This window comes from Epinephelus moara, chromosome 14 (genome assembly GCF_006386435.1).
Source record: "Epinephelus moara isolate mb chromosome 14, YSFRI_EMoa_1.0, whole genome shotgun sequence".
NCBI lineage: Eukaryota > Metazoa > Chordata > Actinopteri > Perciformes > Serranidae > Epinephelus > Epinephelus moara.
In genome coordinates, this window is record NC_065519.1 from 13,442,810 (window position 1) to 13,466,115 (window position 23,306).

At 41.6% G+C, this 23,306-nt stretch overlaps 3 protein-coding genes across 4 annotated transcripts; 2 read left to right on the top strand and 1 right to left on the bottom strand.

Annotated features, from left to right (window-relative positions):
* The first annotated feature begins 4,420 nt into the window (after positions 1-4,420).
* Positions 4,421-11,140, top strand: LOC126400725 (rab GTPase-activating protein 1-like). Its single transcript, XM_050061641.1, has 8 exons — positions 4,421-4,888; positions 5,452-5,520; positions 5,751-5,861; positions 7,595-7,699; positions 7,796-7,879; positions 7,978-8,049; positions 8,281-8,550; positions 10,463-11,140. The coding sequence occupies exons 1-8, from the start codon at positions 4,778-4,780 to the stop codon at positions 10,697-10,699; spliced, it is 1,059 nt and encodes a 352-aa protein (XP_049917598.1). The 5' UTR covers positions 4,421-4,777; the 3' UTR covers positions 10,700-11,140.
* Positions 11,141-11,337: 197 nt separating this feature from the next.
* ebi3 (Epstein-Barr virus induced 3) lies at positions 11,338-19,397 on the top strand. 2 transcript variants are annotated; one of them, XM_050061642.1, is made up of 7 exons: positions 11,338-11,551; positions 14,046-14,160; positions 14,294-14,393; positions 14,925-15,042; positions 15,143-15,306; positions 18,439-18,588; positions 19,242-19,397. In XM_050061642.1, the coding sequence occupies exons 1-7, from the start codon at positions 11,449-11,451 to the stop codon at positions 19,395-19,397; spliced, it is 906 nt and encodes a 301-aa protein (XP_049917599.1). In that variant the 5' UTR covers positions 11,338-11,448. The 2 variants fall into 2 exon arrangements, with proteins under 2 accessions (XP_049917599.1, XP_049917600.1); XM_050061643.1 differs by lacking the exon at positions 18,439-18,588.
* A 436-nt stretch (positions 19,398-19,833) lies between these two features.
* Positions 19,834-23,164, bottom strand: odf3l2a (outer dense fiber of sperm tails 3-like 2a). The gene is made up of 5 exons (XM_050061644.1): positions 23,032-23,164; positions 22,574-22,684; positions 21,637-21,762; positions 21,099-21,240; positions 19,834-20,192 (listed from the first exon to the last, which is right to left on the bottom strand). Exons 1-5 carry the CDS (start codon positions 23,078-23,080, stop codon positions 19,847-19,849), a joined length of 774 nt encoding a protein of 257 aa, XP_049917601.1. The 5' UTR covers positions 23,081-23,164; the 3' UTR covers positions 19,834-19,846.
* Positions 23,165-23,306: the final 142 nt, after the last annotated feature.

Sequence of the window (23,306 nt, forward strand, 5' to 3'; positions counted from 1 at the left end):
ACATGGAACCTGGGGTGTTTTTAGCCGACACATCACTGCTGTTCAAGCAGCTTTTTTTTGCAACCAAATGTGGGCGTTTTTAGCTAAAACACGATCCTTTCGTAACCTTGTGTAAAAACCTTCACCACAGTGTTGTTGAGAAAAGTTTCAACATATCCACTACAAAATAATGTACGGATGTAACTTGTCCGTGGTTTACAAAGACAGACAATACAAACATTTATATCTGGCGGTTGGGTTGCAGTATATCTGGTTACATAATAACACAGTCTGGAAAGGACCACCACTTCTTTAGTTTCTGTTGTTGTTTCCTTCTTTGTTCCTCCTCTCCCCATACTGGGTGTTAACTGAAAGTGTCAGTGCTAGCCTGAGAATCCCCCACCCCCTACCCCCTCCAGCTTACTGTACATGAGGGCTAACAGTTTTTCTATTAGGTGTTGTTGTTTGCCAACTACAGAAACCACTAATGGAGCTTCATCGTTTTTCTCCAGAGAAACGGAGCCGAAGGGAAACTACAAGTTTTTAAGCATTTTCTGTGCATCTTGCAATAACCGAAGGAGTCTAGTTTTAGTCTGCCAGAAACAAAAGTATGATAGAAAAGTATTTACCTGTCACTTCTGGTCAGTTGTAATGAAACTAGACAACTAAAAGGAGGTTGGTTCTGCAGTGTCTTCCATATACGTTGATGTATTTAACTTTCTCATGTTTACAGATTGAGACAGATGAACAGAACGAAGCCATCCTCAGATTTAAGAGGTGTTGTAGGCAGGAAGGAGACACTAGGATCATGTACCATACTTTATTGATCTTGAAGCTTACGTTTTGTATCTTATAAGCCATTATATCTGCTATATCTGCTACAGTAACAAGATGCAGTGTTATTCCACATTATATGCCTGGATCTATATATTTTTAAGGCGTGTTGTAGTTTTAGTGAGGGATGTCAGGATTTAAGTGTGTTTAAGTGAGTTTGGTACCAAATGTGAGTTTTCCATGCTCTTCGGTTGTTCGTCCATCTTGATTTTTTTCTCTGTATTTCTGCTAGTTATGATACAACAGAGGAATAAAACAAGAAGAGGATGGAAATGTACATTTGGAAATTCACTTTTAGAATTAAATGTGACAAAAATGTGACAAAAATAGTTTAAATATAACGATATTTAGCATAGCAGATTAAAGATTATTAGTTACAGGTCCAGTGTGGAGGATTTAGGGGATATATTGGCAGAAATGGAATATAATATATTTTCTTTAGTATATAATCACCTGAAAATCATAATTGTTGTGTTTTCATTACTGTAGAATGAGCTGTTTATAACTACATAGGGAGCGGGTTCTCCTCTACGGGGATTGCCGCCATGTTTCTACAGTAGCCCAGAACGGACAAACCAAACACAGGCTCTAGATAGCTCAGGTTTTTGCGTCAGCCCCAATAGTTAGCAGTCACTCCGTAATGAGAACATTGGAAAAACACAGATTTTTTAATGTGAAACTGCTCAATTCTGTGTTTTTACCTGTTTGAATCACCTGGTTCATTTGTTTTGGAGAGGTAGAGACCTCTGCGGAGAATTCAGCTCCTAGTTAAAAAACCTCCTGAATGACTGGATCTTAAGTTATCAGAGAAAAAAGGTGAACACACATAAGCAGGTGCTACGCTAGTGGCCTGTCTCCGACGTGCCAAACAGTGTCAGAGAAACACTGATTGATTTGTAACATTTGAATCACCTGAGGCCTGTACTACGAAGCAGGATGTGAAGTTAGCGAGGTAACTTCAGGGTTAACTCTGGGTTTTCAGTACTACGAAGCTAGTTCTCTTTTTACTGAGATAAATCACCGTGGTAACTTATGCTGAACAGTTAACCTGCTCCGACCAGAGTATTGGATCACAGCCTGTCAGCACCCTGCCCTTTGAGTATCAGGTAAAAAAAAGAGTAACCTACAGTATATATTGTTCTAGGTCAGTAGTAATAGTCGGTTGTTTCAGTGTTTCAGGGGTCTTTTTCCACGGTTCTAAAACAGAGCTTCTAACAAATGGAGAGATCATTTACAGCATTAAAACATGTGATTTTAGCAGCATTTTAACGTATGCAAAGTTTATTTTAGTCTGCAGTGGCAGTGCTGCTACTTTTACGCTCTGATTCCATCACTGCAGCTCAAAATAACGAGGCACCTGTGTCGTGAGAACCGGAGAGAAAGCTCATTTTTTATTAGGAAAATAATCCACACACTGTTAATTGACTCTTGTTATGAAAAATGCAACATTTGGGTCAGATCAACCTCATCAGTCATTAACTAGACAACTCTTTTCAACCTTTACTTAAGCAGCAGAAACACTCTGGTGTTAAAAGTTTTTCATGTGACATATACAGAGTAGTTTCATCATCATCCAACCAAAAGGCAAAAAATACTCTATACTAATGTCACATGTAGCCTAGTGATACCTACACGTAATTTAAGACTTGGCTGATGGTGATTTTTTGGATGGTATTTTCAATATTTCTGCGTTTCAGTTATAAGAGTACAGAATATTGTTCACATCCCACGCTACTGACATTTTACTGTCTCGCACTCGCAGACACTTTTGGTACCGTTTCATCTCATATGATATGAAGCAGCCTACTTCATTCACGGTTATGATGTCGCTTGTGATTAACGCCCCCGCAGCTTTCACATGAACACACTCGTGGCTGGATTGGAAAACCCAGAGTTGACTGAACTAGTTGATAATCAGATTTGTAGTACCGGTTATCCAGACGGCCAATGTTAGGGTTAGTCAAACCAGATAACGAAAAGATGTCCTTGTTGAACTGGCTTCATAGTACATGCCTCAGGTCTCTTTGTTTTGGAGCATAAGAGACCTCTGCAGATAATCCAGCTCCTGGTAAAAACCTCCTGAACAATAAACACTGAAGGAATTCTACCCGGGAGAACCTTCAGCTGGTTGCAATCTGCAGTCCTCACCACTAGATTTCACTAAATCCCCCTAAATCCTACACACTGGACCTTTAAAAGACATATAAAAGATATTTATTCTGTATTTTCTCACACCACGTTGTTTCCACTGAGCTGTGAGCTTTATTATCACATCTCCTAACTCTCCTCACCTCACATCCCCTCGTTATTCAGAAGTATGTGCTGAATTATATATGTAAACCAACTTTTTTTGTTCATTTAGACGTCCACTCAGCATCGGTGTTCACTGCCACAGAGCCCGTGTACTCACTAAACAAATGTGGTCCCTGTAGTTTGATGAGAGGGGTTTTGTTTTCTGTGATGAGCAGTTTGTTGCACCACAAAGAGCACTATCAGAACTGAGAAGTTATTTTTAGGTTTCTTTTTCTGGCTGTTGAAAATTGTATTTTTCAGATTTTCCTGTATGAAACTACAGTGAGTTTTGGTATGCCCTAATACAGTGCGAGAAATCCACCACGTTTCACAAAATGTTCCTTTCTTTTTTTGCGGAGGAATAAATGTTTATATATGCCTGGAATTTTTTTGGTCTGCTTTCTATCACAATGACTCAGACAGTAGATGCACAGAATGTTGAAATCAGTTTCTGGTTTATAAGAAAAAAAAGGAGAAGACGAAGAAGAAAAGCACCGTAATATGGTAGTAAGTGATGTAAATAACCACAGACGGACATGAATTGAAGCGAGTAGAATTCAAAGACAGAAGGGAGAAGTTGCTACACTGTGAAGCTCAAAGAAAGGGAAGTGAAACTCAGGACGAAATGAAAATGATCTCTCATCAGGGAGAAGAACATAACGTTAAATGAGAAACTTAAAGGAGAAATTAAGAGAAACTGCAACCATGACATGAGAGTAAGACTGAGACTACGGTGGGAAAAAAGTGGGTGTCATTTACGGGCGGCGGTGCTGAATCCTCTTTGTTGTTCTGCTTTCATGCTTTGGTATTCACTTCACAATCACTTTACCTGCTGGACCCGTTTGCTCCCCTGTCAGGCTGCTCAGCCCGTCACAATAATAGACGGTCGGGCTTGTGTCACGCCAACACCCCGAGGTGAAATATCACAAATAGCACGTCATTTACTCGGTCCTGTATATCGGCAGCTTAACCGGCAGTCTGGCAGGTTCACACAGCATCTGTGCCGGCAAGTATGAAAGTGTGAACACATGAAACAGGAGAAAATATTGTGGGAACTCATTATCACCAAATCAGGCTTAAGCAGGTGATTAATTTAAGAGGCGTGGATCATACACAAGTGTTGTTTATGTGTGTGTGTGTGTGTGTGTGTGTGTGTGTGAGAGAAGGCAGGTGATAAGACAGAAAGGTGAGCACTGCAGTGGGTGTGTCCAAGACTGTTGTTCTTTCACTCAAACTCTCAGGTCTCTTATAAACCCTGCTGAACCTGTTACTGCCCATACACCTATAACACACACCTCCTTCACCCGACAGTGTGTGTGAGAAGCGTTTACTGCTACATATTAGTGTGTCTTAACTACACCTGTGGGAGTATCTCTCTCTCTGTCGTTCACCTTTGGACCGTGAGTTTATTTGTGTCTGGACGACTTGGACTTTATCCTGATTATTTCCTGCTCGCACACACATGCTGGAGTGACTCCTCACCTGCATCATTGCAGCTAAAAAACATCTCTCCAAACTTTACATCAGGAGACAGAGAGATAATTTCGGTGTGTCCCACGCTTCGGGTGGATTTTCTTAATTTCTCTAATTTGGAATTTGAAGCTTCACCTGCACAGGCTGTGAATGTTTGTGTGAGTGTTGGCAGCTCCCGGGGCTGCGTATTAGGGGCAAGATGATGGAAGAGGTGTCCATGACGATGGCGTGCGATGCCCACGATATGGACCAGATGAGCGAAGACGAGATCCTGGCCTGTCTGGTGGATGAAACGGAACCTAAATTCACAGTAAGACTCACCTACAGCCGCTTTTAAATCACTATCAACAGCTGAAATACAGTGCTTTGGCATTAACGCACTGCACCGAAACACTTGCAGACACAAAACTTTTTCTGTTACTTGCATTTGAAGCACTGCTAAAGTCACTATGAGTTAAACATATCCAAAAAACGGATATAAAATACACCTCCTTGCCCTGTGTTTACAGCACGTCCGCAGACGGCACGCTGTCACACATTCCTCCGCCTGACAGATATGTGATTCCAGATAGACGGAAATGAATTCTGATTATTCATTTTAGATATTTGAGATTGTCACACTGTCAATTCAGGCTGACAGTAAATCCCCTCCTGCATTATTATTCCTTTATGTTTCTTAAACTATCCGTCCCCCATGTGCTCTATCTTATCTTGTACTTATCCCTATCTTGATCTCTGTTTATGGGGCCTGTTCTCAATTTGTCGTGCTCACACAGCATCCGGCAGCGGATCTGTTTGGGAGAGATTGCTTTATTCAGCTCAGTCACATGTGACATTGCTGTATTTCATCAGCTTGACTGTCTGTCCCCTCAGGTCCCGACGAAGAAGGCGAAACTGAGGGAAAGCCGGCTTCAAATAATAGACGATGAAGAGGAATACCTGGTCAGACCTTTCACTACCTTTCACTACCTCCACAGACAGATACACTTAAAGGGACAGTTCACCCCCTTGTCAGGTGTCAGACTACAAGCAGGTAGAAAGAATCGATGATTTGGGGTGAACTGTCCCTTTAAGTCACTCCACTGATACACAACTCCATTTTCCAGTCTTTTCCAGTCTTTCAACCTCAACTTCAACTTTATCCCTAATAGACTCCGTTATGTATTTTTCAGAAGGAGAATCGTCGGCTGCAGCAGGCCAGCCTCCGTCTGGAGCAGGAGAACGACAACCTTGCCTACAGACTGATCACGAGCAAGGTTGCCCTGAGGAACGCTCTGGACAAGGTACGATCCGCCACTGCCCTTCACATTAAGGGTAAAACGGTTTCTTTTAAAAATGCAAAATCACCACCATTACTCAGGAAAATCTGGAGGAGCCTCTCGGGAGACGGCCAAACTGTAACCTTGATCAAACTTTTCCAGCATTAAAATAGCAGCTCGGTCTGCAGCTGAACACAACCTTAAAATGTTAATTAGTCTCCAATAAACAGGCCGGCACTACTGAGCATGATGCTATTTATATGCTATTTTATCTTCAGAAATATAAAACACAGGATATGATATAAGACAAAAAATATTCTGGTATAAAGATGATCAAAAATGTGAATGGTTGTTTAATTTTTGTGTGTTTAAATTTTCAGCTTTTGTCACAAAAGCCTGGAAACAAACAAAAAAAAGATGAACTAATTAGTTTTAATCCTGAGTTCTCAAGGATACAATAGGTTTTTTTTTTATATTACAATATTTTTAAAATTATTATGATTTTTATTTTATTTTATTTATTTTCTTATTTTATTTTATTTATTTTTGCACATTAAGGCTGAAATGTTTTTATGATTTTATTTTTTCTTTATTTTCAGACTCTTTGTATTATTTTTTAAAAATGCAGACACAGCACTCTGGATGTGGCTTGCATGATTTCTGACATAAAAAACCCAATAATAATTCATATAACACCATGTTAATTTCAATAGAGAGCGGTGCTCAACAGTAACAGTTGCCAGGTTGCCACTGGCAACTAATTCATGATCTTTGGTCGCCATCAGGTGCAACCACATTTTAACTTATAACTAATAGGAACAACAAACCGTGCACCCTAAAATAATTATATTTTTAATATTTGTGGCATCAGTAATGTCTAAATGTTGCTGCCACAGTCAGACCTGGAACCAGACAATGCTGCACGTATATTGGCGCATTTACTCGCTTACACACAGGCTTCTGTTTTACAGACAATAGTGAAGCAAATTAGGTTGCACTTATGATTCTTGATACTTATTCAATTTTACACGCCTTCATCTCTTCACGCCTAGTTTACCGCCTGAATCAAAAATCTATTAATCGACTCCAGACTGTGCAGAATTCAGCTGCGAGGCTTTTAACCAGAACCAAGAGACGTGATCACATCGCTCCAGTTTCAACCTCTTTACACTGGCTTCCAGTATGTTTTAGAATAGATTTTAAGATTACTCCCAGCTATATCTCTGACCTCTTAGTGCCGTACATTGCCGTACTTTGAGGTCCTCGGGTAGAGGTCTTTTGTCAGCTCCAGAGGCTCGGCTGAAAACTAAAGGGGACAGAGCCTTTGCTGTCAGGGCCCCGAGGCTCTGGAAATCAGGTTGTCTGAGTCAGTGATCTCTTTTCAGTCCCCTCTTAAAACATACTTTTATCGGACAGCCTTTCCTGATTTTACTTGAGTTTTAAGTTCATTTAGACTGTCTTTTATTTCCTCAGCTTTTATACACCAAAGTGTTTTTATTAGTTATTTTAAAAGTTGCTGTTTTCATGTCTTGTCTGTTTTACTTTCAGCTACTGTGGTAAAGCAATTCAACATTCTTTCATGTTACATTTTCATCATTAAGCTCACGTATAACTGCACTGTATCTTAATCACTCACAGTATAAGTCGACTAAAAATGGCAAACATATTTTAAGTTTTGGCCATCTAAAGCTGAAGCCTGGTTACCAGCCTGGCAACAATTTTTAAAGTTAATGCTGGAGAGTGACGTGTGTTTGCAGGCGGAGGACAGAGTGGACGAACTCTCCAAAGACCTTTTTCGGGCCAGACAGCAACTACAGGTCACAGAGGAGGAGAAGAGAGGGAAAGAGGAGGAAGCTGCAGTGGTGAGATTTTTTGATGTCTGACGACTTTATAACACCTCGTTAGAAGTTTAATGTAACGGTTGAGATGTGTGAGTAAAGGATCTTCTCTTCTTATAGTCGAAGGAAGTTTTCCGGAGAGAGCTGGAGAAGGCTGAGCAGAAGGTCAGAAGGTCGTCGGGTATCATCGCAGACTACAAACAGGTAGAGAGAATCGATAACTGGAATCAGAAAAACAAGACTGTTTGGAGTCAGTGTTTGCAGTGCTGCCTAATGATGTTGATGCTCTTCCTTCTGCTCAGATCTGCTCTCAGCTGACAAACCGTCTGGAGAAGCAGCAGGCCGCCCACAGAGAGGAGTTAGAATCACTTAAGGTGAGAAAAGTGCTCTTCCTGTGAAGCTCCACTGTCAACCTTCCTACTTTTATCTCTCTTTTTTGCTCTGTAATGCCGTGGCATGTTGCGGGAAATCATTTTACAACCCTTTCTAAAACTCTGCTTTGCTCTCTTATTAGGGTTCATTTTATTACAGCAGGTGTCATGTGGTGGAAGTAAGTCTTCACTCTCTCATATTCTGCCTGTTATTCTCATCCTGCATCTTCCCAGAGTGCGGTGAAGGCTTGCTCGCGCTGTCGGCACATCGTGGAATCAGATGAACCGTCCTCCACAGCTGAGACGTCTCCAACAGCAGTAGCAGCGTTAGAAGGCCCCGGGACAACTGAACCAGGCCGGGAAGAAGACGATGAAGGTCACAGAAAGGGAGAGCAGAGGAGAGACGACCAGGAGAAGGAGTCCCTCAAGGCCCAGATCAGGGAGCTGGAAAAGGAGTTGGCCAAGACCAAACTCCAGATGGTGGAGGCCAAGTGCAAGATCCAGGTCAGAGCCGACCATCAAACCATCACACAAGTTTGGGAATCTGAACATGCAATATCCAGGTCACATCATGACAGCTAACCATGTGTTGTCCCTTTAATATCAGTAAGAATGTAAATGAAACCTCAAAAATAGAGAACAAAAGGTTTTTCATTTTAGGTACTTTCCTGGGAATATATCCGTTCCCTGAACCCTAACAGGGAAACTTAATTATTGCAACTAATGTACCAACTTTAATTCAATAAGAAGAGATCAGTTTCAGTTGTATCAGAATGCTCATCGAGGTTAGAAATGGTGACAGACTTTGGCTTTTGGACCCCAGTGATGTACAATATCCTCACTACATGTAGGCCCATTTGAAGGCAGGCAGTAGGACAGGATTTCCCCGGAGTGAGCAAAAACCTCAGACTTCATTCTGAATAATTTGTTTCCAATGTTTTTCTCCACAAGCTGACGTCAGCTCATGACAGAGTTCTTTGTCATCTTTGGTCATCTGCTCCAGGCACGCCACTGCAAGTGTTTACATTATGTACACTGCTACATGTAGCTACATGCTAACATCAGGAAAACATTTAATGTAGGTTATCGGTTTGGATGTTGATCATATTCCTGCTGGAACACGTCAGATTGTGTTTAGAAGGTTTTATGGGTGTTTTTTCACAGTAGAAAGTGGCGCTGTTTGCCGTTACAGTCATTCATTGGCTGCAGTGATGTTGCAGAGACAAAGGGACTTTCAGAGGCAAAGCAAATTTCAATCTTTACATCACGTGGAGTTCAGCTTTGACTGTTGAAGCCGTCGTCTCAACTAACAACAAGGAATTAGCCAATGTCTGGAGGAGACATAACAGCCAATATTGTGTGATACTGGCCATGAAAATACAAACTGCCCCACATGTTAGATGCTGCCTGGCTGTCAGAGATTCGAGAGACAGACATTGAATGTAAGAAAATGGAAACTCTACCAATAACGTCATATTTTGCTGTATTTATTAGCAAGCTAGCTAACATTAGCTCGCAAGCTAGCTTTCCATGTGCGTCCCACCCAGCACTGCTGACGATAAACATGAATATCACCCCAGCGCGTGACAGTCACTCGCCTGCATTTGCTCATGTGTGACTATCACCTGAAGACCCGGAAATGCTGACCAATCAGAGCAGACTGAGCTTTTTCGGGAGGGGGGCTTAAAGAGACAGGTGCTAAAACGTCGAAAGCATGTAAACATGTTCTAGTAGAAACCTAAATTACATATGAACCTTAAAATGAGCGTAATCTGTCCCCTTTAGGTGCTGGATAAACATTAAAATTGAGTTTCACTGTCCTGTTTTAAAATATTTTATTCCCGCTGTGGTTTTTAAATGCATTTGAAATAGGTAAATTAATAAGCAGTAGTACTCAGGTGTATGTTGTTTTATTTCTTCCCACACCACACTTAAAAACAATACATGATATTGTTCAATTAGTATTAGTAGGAAGTACGCTTTTGTCAATTCTAACTAGAAGCACAATTACAGTGGATTTTCATATACATTTAATGGTTGACTCAAAAATTTTGCTTTTGTTACACTCTAAAAGATATCTTTTTCCATACAGTTTCACAGTAGTAGTATTAAATACACTTTAAAAAGTATACTTATAGTCTATAATAATATAAAATTCATCTTTAGTGCAACAAAATAAATACAATTAAGTGGGTTTCCTTAATACTGCTCGTAGGTATACTCATTAGTTTTCACTTAAAGAATTAATTTCTGTCAAACTTTGAAAAATCTGTGTAATATTCCAAAGTTTTTTAGAGAAATGCAGGAACATAAACAGAATGATTGCACATACATCAACTGAAATTCACTTGCGTTAAAGTAAAGGTCACATTCTCCTGCTGTATTCCTCACACACGGCCGTTTCATCCTCGTACAGGAGCTGGAGCACCAGAAAGGAATCCTCGCCAACGATCTGCAGGAAGCAAAGAACAGCTGGATCAGCAAGGCCTTCACCTCCCTGCGGACCTCCAGCGGAGGAGGACTTCACAGTATTAGCATACCCAAAGACGGAGCTCCCAGTGGGTTGAACTGGGGCCTCCACAGCGGCCCCCTCTCTGGATGGAGCGCCAAGGTGCTGTCGTGGCCTCACAGAGACAATCCAGAAAACGTCTGACAGCTTGGACTGTGAATGTGCAGGTCACTTAAAGTGGATACGATGGATGGATCAGACCTCAGAGTATTAGTTCACAATGTTATGTGTGGTATGAAGCCAACACTGTAGCTGCTGTTTCTTGTTTTGTGCACTAGAGGGCAGCCTGGAGCACAAGACGAGCAGAGGAGAGTACCTGAGAGCACAGACAGGTGCTGCTGTCAGTCAGACACTATCTTGTCTCTGCACCACTTTCCAACAACTTAATTCACTGATGAAGCTATTTTTATATCTGTAAACCAAACCCATGTGCCATTTATTTTGTACATCGCTCTTTGTACCTGTGCTGTATTTTATGTGTCTCTATTTACAAATAGTTTGAATACAACATTATGTCTCTATTTACAAATAGTTTGAATACAACATTATGTGTCTCTATTTACAAATAGTTTGAATACAACATTAAAAGAAAGAATGACTCAAACTTTTTTCTATGACATAACGAAAGTTGACTCATCACAGAGACAAGACGGTTCTTTTTGTGTTTAACCACAACCAGTGTTCCTCTTTCATTCTGACCTCGACGTCTGTTTAAAACAGCTGCTGCTCAAACGCACACACAGAGTCGTCGGCAAGCTGTAGCACTGTTCCTTATCTCTGAACTTTGAACAAATAATACAGTAGAGCTGTCTTGCATAAGTTAAGGTTCGTTACAGTATTTACAAAGCTATACAGACAAACTACACACATAATTTCTCCTGCCTGAAGCACTGATGGCTGCGATGGTTGGAAGTGTGTGCGTCATGGTGACTCTCCTCATGTGTGTTCTTGGAGGCCACGCGCTGGAGCTGCTGAGGGTGACTGCAACATCAGGGAGTAAGTACCAGACTGAGTAACAATATGCTCACAGTGTGTACAGCTTAGAGGTTTGCTTTAAGGCTTTATTTATGTCTTGCTGTTGGTTTTAAGTTGTGTTTTTATCCCTGTGCTCTGTGAGTAAATAATAAGGATTTTATTTTAAGTTATTCACTTTTAGAATTGATGATAATTTGTCTGTGATGCTGCTGTTACACACTGAAGATCTCACTCTGCTAAGACAAATTTCTACCCACCCTGAGTGGTTATCGAGTCATTTTATGAAGCTAATGCCATTATTTTATTTTATTTCTACCCTGTAAAAAGTGTTTTATTTAATATTTAATTGATTTTACCTTTTAAAGATGGAGTAAATGAGTCTGAAGAAAAATTGTTGATATTCAGTTTTGAGTTCAGCATGTTAGAATATTCAGGATTTACAGTCCCTCTCATTCCCACTGCCTTTCGCTTCACACTTCCATGGCCTTTCCCCTGTACTGTGCATGAGCACAAATGCCCCCTTTCTCTCTTAGCTAAAATAGTGTTGTATGGTTTGGTCCGTGCTACTTTGTTTCTCAATTACAGAGCCAGGGTTGTGTATGAACACTAAACCCATTCTCATTCCCAGGTCGTCAAATACTGGGGCTTTGTCTTGTGTGCACAGGGCGCTTTTTTAGCACAGAGATATTCAACTTTTCACCCATTGGCCAAATCTGGTCCTTGATAGGGTGCCGACTGGCCCACTGAACATTTGCTTTTCTTTTTTTTTTAATTCAAATTTTTGTTGATTTTGGTTAGGGTGGTACATGACGATTCTGCATGTCAGATGAGACATTCAGTCTTGACTATCAAAAATAATACAAACAGGGTAAAAGAGACCCGTCCAAGAGGGGGTACAGTACCAGTCCAATTCTGCCAAAAAACAATCAAAATAATAAAATTAAATTTGAATAAATAAACCGACCATTTTCTTCACAATAAAAATACAAAAATAAGTGTTCAGACTGGGGTTTTCCTGTACTTGAAAAAGGGTGTCAGAGTGCGTTAAGAAGTATCTTAAGTGCTATATCGTGGGCAACTGGACCTGCTGGAGTTTCCTTTAAACATTTGGAGTTATTTCCTCTCATGCAAGTGCAGAACATATGTGCTAGTTGGCTGTAGTCTTTGCAATGTGTTCAAGTGTAACTATTTGGTCAAGACACAGGCTACTTGAGGCGACGCACCAGTCCCCATCATTGCCACTAGTTCTTTGACGTCTGTTTGGTGTGTCTGGGCCTTCAAACTGTTGTTTTTGTTGTGGGTTCTTTCACACAGAATGCAAATATTACACAGTAATGTTTTTTTAAGAATGAGGTTGATTTTTCAAAGAAAGGAAACAAACAAAACAAAATTATAAAGACAATGAACTTTAGGACAGCTTGTGGAACAGCATTGTCGATAAACATAAAGACTCTGCAGTCCGAACCAAGATGGGAAACTTTATTATTTCCTGACAAACATCCAGATCCACTCCTTCACAGGCAACTGGACTTGCTTGAGTATTTGAAGACATTTCACCTCTCATCAAAGAGGCTTCGTATATATAGCAAGCAAGTCCAGTTGCCAAGGATATAGCACTTAAGATTACCATGACCTGGATGACTGAGAATCTTCACCAACATTAAAAAGCATCAAAACAGAGCGTGTTTATCAAAAAGTGCTTAGGGAGGATCCCCCCCAAATCCTCTACAGAGGTCCCACCTAAGCCTAAGTCTAACCTCAATGTCCTTGAATCCCAGAAACTGGCCCCTAGCCTCCTATCATTTCGTAAAAGTGGCCCCCTGGCAAAGCAAGAGTGTCACTGCTTTAGCGTCTTTAGGTGAAGCACAGCTGAAATACATCCTAACACATGCTCAGTGTTGTGAAACGTTCACTGTTAGGTTTAGGCAACAAAATATCTTGGTTATATTTGGGAAAAAAAAAATCATGTTTTTGGGTAAAATACGTACATGACATGAGTAACATCCGTGCATCACGACCGTATGTAAATTATGTAATGTTGCGTTGAACAGCAGTCTCCTGGGTGAAAGTCCTGTTTTGTTTGACCCATCAACCTCCCTCCCACGCCACATGGACTTTCTTGCTCGTTATACTACGTCCTTTGCCCTCAGCGTCAAGTATTGCTGTGGATGGATTTACACTGAATAAAATTGAAAGCCTGGTGTGACTCATAAATACGCTAAAGGCTGCTTTTGGCGTCGATATCATGTGCCAAGGGCTGTGACAAAGCGTCGATATCTGATGACCTGAGGATGAGATCGACCTGGAACACCGTTTTGTTTGTTTGTTTGTTTCAAGCACACAGAACGTGAGCAAGCAGACCCTGAGGAGAGGTTTGCTCTGACAAAACAAACAAGAAAGCAGGAATATAACACGAGCTTTACACAGAAGCAAATATGTTACATCTTGAAAAACTTTTTGTGTATTTTACGCTCTGCTCACGTTACATGTGACTAAGTGTAATTTCTTCCCTCAGCTCCTCCCTCCACTCCCAGAGTGCATTGCTGGTGTTCAAGCTACCCAAACGTGACTCTTTGCTCCTGGCCCGAACCCTCTACCTCCCCTCCGACACACTACATTGCCACCTACAGGTAAATCTGACAGCCGCCCTCCTCCGTCATCTGTGTACTGACCCAAACCACTGACACCTCTTAGTAAAACACACTCCAGCCATCAGGTTTCGTTAAGAAGCTCATTTGTATTTGTGTTAAATGTGTTTGTCAGTGAGCGACACAGACAGCTGGACACCAAGCAGTGCCAACTTATCCAACCCGGCTCTTCATCCTCTGATCTGACTTCAACATCATCATCCTCATCTGAACGGGTGCCAGCTTTATTTACCCTCACATCAGATAGAGTGTATCTCCAGCTGGAGAGGGGGTTTCCAAAACTCAGTCTGATTTCAGTCAAAATGAAACCAAACACACGTCAATAATTAGTGTGAATATTATTAAAATATTACAGTAATGCTGATCCAGACACTCTTAACTGTATTTCCCAACTGGTCACGCAGGATTGGCTGAGCTTTGGAAAACCCCTGTTAACATTTCTTGTTAAACAGAAGCTGTAATCAACATGCCGTGTATGCATTATGTATTTACGGTGGTGGGAATTCTCCCAAGTGTCCGTCCTCTCTTGCACAAATCTAGATTTTATTGTATGTTTTTAAGATTAAGTTTTAATTTTTTGAATACATAAATAAATAAATGAGCTGTCAGTGTGCAAAAATTAAAGTAGTTTTGAGATTGAGACATGAAATATACTGCAAAATATATAAATGATATATTTATGAAGCTATAAATAATACACACAATTTAGCATCACATATAGTCATGTATGTTTTTTTTTTTTTTAGTTGTGGCACTGCCAACTGCCCAACCTGCGGCTCCTCACTGACTACATCTTCAACGTCACAGCAGTTTATTCTGGTGGAAGCAGCTCCCATCTATCAAGCTTCATGCTGGAGGATATAGGTGAGAACTGACATGATAAATATTACAATCTACAAGAGAATAAAGGAAGTGATAATGTATACTGTACATACACTTTCCCGTCTCTCTCTCCTCTCTGTAGTGAAACCAGATCCTCCCGTAAACGTCCGGGTTTCCCCTCAGGACGTCAGAAACCTGCTGGTGCAGTGGTCTCCTCCCCCTTCTTGGGCTAACCTAAACATCTTCCCCCTAAAATACCAGATACTATATCGATGGGAAAACAGGGGCAACCCGAAGTCTGTCAATGTAAGAATTATTTACATCAGCAGTAATGACAGCAGTGTGGTTTGAAAACCCGGTACTGAACACACACACAGACACCACAAGAGGAAGTTCACTGTTTAGGTAACTGCAAGAATTTTTAAAGAAGTTCCTTCATCTGTGGTAATCCCTTTCATTTCAGCTAAAACAATGCTGAAAATGTATTATCCCCATGTATTATAGCTTTTCTCATGGGTTTTAAATGTAACTATACAACAGTACTTATATTGTTAAAGCTGTAGTAGGTAATTTTGGCTTAACGGAGGGGGGGGGGGGAACCCCAAAATAACCTTTGAGCATATTCTAATTTTAGTGATCTTAGAGAACACTGCACTTCCTCTCGGCTTAGTTTTCAGGCTTTAGAAAATCTAGCCTGAGACTTTAGCCAATCACAGGTCATTTAAGAAAGAGGGCGTTCTTATTGGCTATTCTATAATGCAGATGTCCTTTTGTAAAAGCCTGATTCAACAGTGAGAATCCTGCAGAGAAAGCTGCTATTCCAGCATTTGCAACAACTGCCTACACTGCAAAGCAGCCCAAAAAAGGAAGACAGATGTATCAAAAAGAGAGTCTGACAATAGACAAAATAAAACTTGAAAAAGAGAGTGACGACTGGTTGCTCTGTATAAACAAACATAGATCAAAATCTTGGGTCAGGTGCTTGTGGAGAACAGGAAACAATAGGATCGGCAGGAGGGCAATCCAAGTACTCCAGGTACTACTAAAAAATATAGAAAAATCAGGAAGAAATATTAAAAAGCCTTTATTCTACAGGGGTTAAAGTTCTCCGGCACAGCGCTGGATTTCCGGCGTGGCGAAGTTTCTGTCCGGCACGGGCAGAAGTGCTCTACAGTGCGAGCATTTCACTTGCATTTGCCCCTAAAAATATATATATGTGCGAGCCGGGAAAATGATTTAGGCGCACAGTGTGCGAGTAAACACAACCTACTGTTTACCATAATCGGCATTGGACGTTTTTTCATCGATAACCGATCAAATAAATGTATTTTAAAACTCGCTCCTTTGGCTCTGATACAGCCATCTCGCTCCATGCCTGCAGTCCCCACTACATTAGGCTTTGTAATAATGTCCCGCCGGTAGTTGACCAAGCTGATTGGTTACACGGCACAAGTGATAGCCAATCAACACTGATGCCTGTGCATGCTTTCACATCATGTCACATTGAGACACAGAGCACAGACGGAGCAGGAGAGGCTCCGGTAAGCTAGCGGTGTCCGTGCACGAGTTTTAAACCGCGTTGGAAAGAATGGAGGACGAGATGGCGTTAATAGATGAATATTTTGAAAGAGGACATACATATAATGTCATTCTTGATATGCTTTCAACCCACCATGACATTAACATGTCCCTCGGAAACCCTGAAAGCATGGTTGAAGGAGTTAGGACTGAGGAGACGGGGCAACTACTCCTCAACAAATGAAGTTAGAAGGGCCATAATATCAGAGCTGCGCGGACCTGGACAAATGTTTGGCTACAGAACTATGTGGCTGACATTAAAGCAAAGTAATGGTCTTCAGTAAAAATCTTCAACGGGTAACGTTACCATCTATATTGTCCAGTTAACCATCATTTTCAGCACCTCCCCCTCACCCCACATTGGCTAAGGTTACCTGTATTTTTTTCTGTTCTTTCTTCTTCAGACTCCTCCTCTGATAAGCGAAATTCAGCCTTTCCTCTGATTTCTTCCTCCTGTATTCGAGGAAGATCTTCAGTGATGGCATTTTTGGGGCCGCATCCACCGCAGCTACACAAACAGAGAAAAACTAGTTTTGACAACCTAGCTGAATGTGGCCCAGGTTGTGTTTTTGTAATTCACGTTTTATATGAGTGAGCCCAAACATCAATCGCGAGACAGGCCGCAGTTAAAAATTATACATAGCATGTTAACCTCAGTTAAACGTGATATTTTTCCTGAAGTTGAGCCTGCGACGTCCTCATTGTGCGTCCCCTCGGCCTCTTTAAATAATGCCAATGTCTTTCCGCAAGACATGCAGAAATTTGGCAACGACTCATACTTCTTTTCACAATGTGGACAGTACATGTTGTCTGCTTTCAAAGCGCATCACAGTGTCTACACTTCCGCGTAGCTGACCATTCACAAAGCGTCATTTCTTGACTGGTAGCGAAACAACCAATCACATCAGCTTATATTTTAGCACGTTTCTCTGGCTGCATCCATTGAATAAACGATGAACTGACTCGGGTTTACAATCAGAAACAAGAAGTGTTGTCCCTACCTTTTCCGTAATCTGAAATGGCATGTTTTGTGAAATGTTGTTGTGTTTTCTGTAATGTTGTTGTGTTTTGTGAAATGTTGTTGTCTTTTCTGTAATGTCGTTGTGTTTTGTGAAATGTCGTTGTGTTTTTGTGAAATGTTGTGTTTTCTGTAATGTCGTGTTTTTTGTGATGTTGTGTTTTGTGAAATGTTGTGTTTTGTGAAATGTTGTTGTGTTTTGACCTTCAGGGCCACCGTAAAAAGAGATGTAGGAGCTATAAGTCAAAAAGTCTGGTAACCACTGAAAGTTTAATCTTTTTTTATAAACTCATTATGCTATAAAAGTTTAATCTGAAAATAACTACTAAAGCTATAATCTTTTTGTTCGTTTTGATAAACATGTTCCTTTGCAACACATACATTTCTATTTCTTCATTTTGTTACCGCAACACCAAGCCCCCTGCTCCGGAAAAGATTTCAGATTTCAGGCACACAAATCTTCCGTGCTCCACATTTCAGGCACAACATTTTTTCTTGCTTTAACTCCTGATTCTAGTTGCTAAATCATTAAAAGAGCCAACATGTTTGGACCGTTGCAGGTCCTCATCAGGGCTGTCAATATACAACACAGGTATGGCCCCACCTATATAGTGGGAGGAACCAATTGGAGGTCATTGCATCACACATCACCTATATAATGGCATGACAGGTGAAACAAATAGACAGTGTTGCTAATCATTTAGCCTTCTGCTAACCAGAACCTAAGGCTCATGGCTGCAGCTTCAAGCTGACGTTTACATAGCTTACATTAGCTAACCTTAGAGCCTTGAATCACAGTGTGTCCTCCACCTCACTCCCCGCCACTACACACCACGTTACAGGAAGAAGAGCAGGCAGCAGCTCCAGAGACGGACCTCCAGTCAGCAGTTACAGCAACCCAAATCCAGCAAACACAAACACCAGAACCGAGGGACCTGACAGCCACGACTCCCAGCCAGATCAGCAAACTTTCTGTTGCTGCCGTTATACAGGTTAGATCCAGCAGCAGCGGCCAGGCCACCAGCCTGCCGTGACACCCGGCACTGGGATTGTTTGAAGTCTGAATCTCCATCTACTGAGCTGCTGCCTGCTCTCCTCCCCAGGAAACAGTCTACAGTGGCAGGGAGCGAGGCGGAGGGACTGTGGGGTGGCTAGCTTGTTAATTCTTGTCTCACTTGCGGACTGAGAAACAGAGAGAGGGAGAGGGGACAAGGAGGGCTTGAGTGAATGCAATGCATGCAGCTCTTCAATGAAATAAGATTGAATAAATCAGTGTATGGGAAACGCTGGGTAACTGTATGAAGCCTGCATGGTTGTCTGGTGGGGGATAGTTTGCCTTCTCATTTAAATCAGCGTTGAAGGATTAGCTTGACATTTTGGGAAATACACTTATTCATGTTGGTGTTTATTACTGAGCTTTGATAGGCTAGCTGTTTCCCCCTCTTTCCAGTGTTTGTGCTAAGCTAAGCTAAGCAACTCCTGGCCCCATCTTCATTTTTAAAAGACAGACTGGTTCAATCTCCTCTTCTAACTCTTGACAAGAAAGCTGATAACTGTTTCTCAAAATGTCAAAATATTCCTTTAAATCAATTTAGTCAAGTAGAGGATGGTCTTACTAAAACATATCCTATATTTTCTCCTCCAGCTGGGTCCGTTTGAGAGCACCAAGGTTGAGCTGAAGGGCCTGACCCCAGGAAGGACCTACGTGTTCCAGGTGTGTGCGAAGGAGCTGCTGGGTCTGGGCGAGTGCAGCGACTGGAGCTCACCTGTGAAAATCACCATACCACGAAGAAAACTGTAGAGACTCTCCCCCTCACTACCTGTTTTATTTATTCATGTCCTGTCAAGCTAGCAGTGATGTAACTGCAAACAGGTCGCATCTTTAAACTGCACAAGAAATGCAAGCAACAGTTATTGATATTTATTTTATTTATAAAGAAGTAAATGGACGTTATCTGTACAGTGTACAGTGAACATTTCCATTGACATTGTAATTTATTTTTTTGTAAAACTGATGGTGGAGTTGTTTGTCTTTGGAGCAACTGATAATATAAGATTCATAATGTAAGACATTTATAATAATTATTTATCAGTGTCTGGTGGTCTGATCAGTTTTTACATGATCAGTTTATGACCTGTTTTGACCCTCTTTAAGACACATTTCACATTCTTAAATTATTGTGTGGCAGCTCCACATTTATGTGAAAAACTGAATAAAAACAATGCATTCATATTGTATCCGCAGCCCTGTCAGTCAACAACATCCACCACAAGCGGGGTGACAAACTCAGAGTGTCTGACACCCAAAGAGAAGGAGGGCGGTTTGGGGAGGTGTGTGTAAAACTTTTCCGGGCTGTACGTGCCGGGGCCGGGGATAGCAGAGGAATAATTAGGCTTCTTAGTCCGTTTCTGTATGGAGAAGGAGGGCTGGCGCTGGCGGTAAATGTCCGGGCTGGTGGTGTCGTATTTTGCCGGTCCAGGGCTCATGGAGAGATCTTCGGAGGGAGCTCCGACCTTCCTCCGGCCTAAGAAGCTGTAGCTGGCACTGGAGGGTTTGTTGGGAACATGGCAGCCCAGCAGATTAGGGAGACTGTAGCTGAAGGGACGAAAACACATGAGCAACAGAGATGTTTCATTTCAGCAACAGTTTCTCTGATTTAAATCTGGCAATATTCGGTTTCTCAACACTTTCCCCAATCCCCAGCTAAACTCATTTATTCCCACAGAAGATGTAAATATTTTAAAACAACAAATATCACAAATAATTACTTTTATTTTTTAAAGAGATCAATGGTATCCCCAAAAAAAGCTACTCAAACAGGAGTTAAGAGTTAATTTGTTGGGAACTAAAACACAAATAGAGGTTTGGTTTGAAAAGACATTATATGTGGGACTGACTTAAAATAAATTAAAATGCTCATGTTCATCATGTTGAGGGAACATATTATCCCATAGATCTCTATACCACAGAATAAATAAGTCTAATCTCCAGCTTTAAGGCTCATTTATACTCAGTGTTAGATACTGACATGGATGGGGCCTTCTGTCTGTACTCTGCATTAATGTTGTCCATATTTGTGCATGTTTCCTGAGCAGTATCACCAGGAATCATGGGGGCAGTAAAGCCAATACTTCAAGTGTGACATGACCACAGTACACAACAAAGACATTTTAAAAATGGCGGTACTTTTTAAGGGAGAGGTTAAGTGAGTGGGTCAGAAATTTCGAATACCTATACGAGGTTACTTCACCCGGGCAAAGGGACCAACAGTTACTACAGAACAGCTAGGAGGAGATTGGATGGGAAGTAAATATGAATGGGACAGTAGCAAAGGAAAGGCGGAGGTTCGTGCTGCCCTCTAGTGGATGTACCTATGTCAATGTACAGGATGTTTATAAGTTTGTGTGCAGTGACAGTTACAATGTGCGAAATGGAAATATTATTTTTGTACTTAATTGGAGTATAAACAAGCCTTTAATGTCCGTGTCCTGCTGTCTTCACCTGTTTGGCGCTGGCACAGCGTCCACAGAGCGATATCTGGTGCGGCTGCCAATGGTGTATGATGGTGGTCTGTGGTGAGCGTTGAGGGGTGGAGCCCTCTCTGGGCTGTAGGCCCCCGGCCCTGGAGTCTGGAATGGCTCACCTATCAATGCGTATAGAAATTAATTTGGAAAGTTTTCTTTTCTTTATCACTTTTATTAAATGAATCCTCTTCTAATATTTTGATGGTGTGATGGTTTAAAGACAAACACATTCTTTACCTAATTATCTGGATGTAAATATGTCTCATTTACCCAGCATCTATCAGCCAGTTCAGTTTATTGTCATTTTACGATACACCTCTATGCAAGGCAGAATAAGAGCGCTTCTTTATGATCAAGGTGCAACAAAAATAAACAACACTACATAGAAGAACACAAACATTTATATGGCACAACACAGTCCCTGAAACTGCTTATCGAAGATGTACGCAGAGCACGTTAAAATAATAAAAACAATATAAAATGGTAAAAACAATAAAACGGGTCATTTATATCACCTTTATCATTCCCCATGCGCCTCCCTCTGCCCAGAATGGAATAGGAGGGGGTTTCCATTCGGCCAAACCGAGTGACCTTGGCGTCAATTTGGTACCTTGGACCTGGGCTGCAGTCCACAGAGACCACTACAGAAAACAGGAAGCACAAACAGTCATTCAAAGACACCTTTAGACCTCATGAAATGAAGTAAACCACTTCAGGACAGGTATTTAGCATTAAAAAAATTATTCACAGCTGAAAAGATGGTCTTTTGATAAAACTGGGATGTCTACGCAGAAGACAGACGCAAATACTTTTGAATTTGGTGCTATCTGACCGGAGAAAACCGAAAAATTTGGCTGTGGCATTTGCTTTTGCTCTAGAGGCAGAAAACCATCAACTACCAGAATGCAGTGCACCGCAACGCTCCAGCCTTCCCCTGCCCTTCTCTGCATCCGATTGGCTTACTCTGACGATATTACCCTTGCTCTCACCAATCAAACTCCTCTTACCTAAATCTAACCAATCCAACCAACGACAGCAATGCGTACTAGCCAATCATAGCGAGCGTAGGGCGGGTCAATACATCGCTGTTCCGTCCGTTGGTGGGTGACGTAAGAAGTAAGAGCTCGGCCGTTAATCCAAGGAAACAAAATGGCGGCCAACTAGCAACAAACTACCAAGATTTACAGCTAAACGGTACGCTTAAATACATTTTTGACAATATTTTAGGTGAGAAATATGCGATACAGTAACATAAACTTATTAATATTGGATCAGCACTGCCTAGTTTTACCGTCTTATCTGAGTTTGAGAGGCCACAGGTCATTTACTAACTGCCCACATCATTATGATACAAAGCTAGTTGAAAATCGCCAGAGGGTCCCTCTGATTAAAAACTGTGGCACTGCAGTTCAGTATAACAGATTAAAACATGTAACAAGTTAGATAACTCACTGGCACTGCTCATGCGGCTGTGAAAGGAGTATGCAGGGCTGCTGGGCTTGGTGAAGTCATGGTTGATGTATCCGACTGTAGGGGGCAGCCGGTAGCGTCCAGGGCCCGGGCCTGACAGTGAGAGGAGGAGGAGGAGGAGGACAGTGATGAGAATGATGCAACAGATACAGCTCCGTGCAGCAGTATGGCGCACCCACTGCTCTTTGGCTCGGGCTGTGTCATCTCTGATGATTTCCATATGGAGCTCTTTCTCTTATTTTCTATGGTTAGGCATTTTAACGGTCCTCCTCTACATGTTTGGGAATGGACTCTAAACAAAGTAGACATCTCAAACAAGTATGGAGCAATGGCTGAATAATGCTGTGAGAGAATTTCATAGTGAAAACCGGCTATAATAAAGTCCATGTGGATGCACACACACACACACACACATACACATACAGCCTTCTTAAACTGACCTCTTTCTCTAGCAGAGATTATTGGCCGTTTCTTCACCACCTCCTGCATGCTCTGCCGGCCTCTTTCTTCCACCTTCTTCTTTGTCCTCTTCCTCTTCCTCTTTAGGTCCGCTGACACTTCAGACACATCCTTTTTGTGTGTGTGTGTGTGTGTGTGTGTGTGTGTGTGTGTGGCTCCCTCCAGGTGATCCGCGGCCTCCTGGGCTGAATTATACATGACCGTGAGGTGAAAGAAACATTATCTTGACCGGGGCCCTGGTTACGTCCCAACCTGC

Coding starts and splice junctions, on each gene's coding strand:
- LOC126400725 (XM_050061641.1), top strand. CDS start 4,778: ATGATGGAAGAGGTGTCCATGACGATGGCGTGCGATGCCCACGATATG. Junction 4,889..5,451: donor AAACGGAACCTAAATTCACA/GTAAGACTCACC, acceptor CTGTCCCCTCAG/GTCCCGACGAAGAAGGCGAA. Junction 5,862..7,594: donor TGAGGAACGCTCTGGACAAG/GTACGATCCGCC, acceptor GTGTGTTTGCAG/GCGGAGGACAGAGTGGACGA.
- ebi3 (XM_050061642.1), top strand. CDS start 11,449: ATGGCTGCGATGGTTGGAAGTGTGTGCGTCATGGTGACTCTCCTCATG. Junction 11,552..14,045: donor GGTGACTGCAACATCAGGGA/GTAAGTACCAGA, acceptor TTCTTCCCTCAG/CTCCTCCCTCCACTCCCAGA. Junction 15,043..15,142: donor CTTCATGCTGGAGGATATAG/GTGAGAACTGAC, acceptor TCCTCTCTGTAG/TGAAACCAGATCCTCCCGTA.
- odf3l2a (XM_050061644.1), bottom strand. CDS start 23,080: ATGCAGGAGGTGGTGAAGAAACGGCCAATAATCTCTGCTAGAGAAAGA. Junction 21,763..22,573: donor CAGCCGCATGAGCAGTGCCA/GTGAGTTATCTA, acceptor TGTTTTCTGTAG/TGGTCTCTGTGGACTGCAGC. Junction 20,193..21,098: donor GCTGTGCCAGCGCCAAACAG/GTGAAGACAGCA, acceptor TCGTCCCTTCAG/CTACAGTCTCCCTAATCTGC.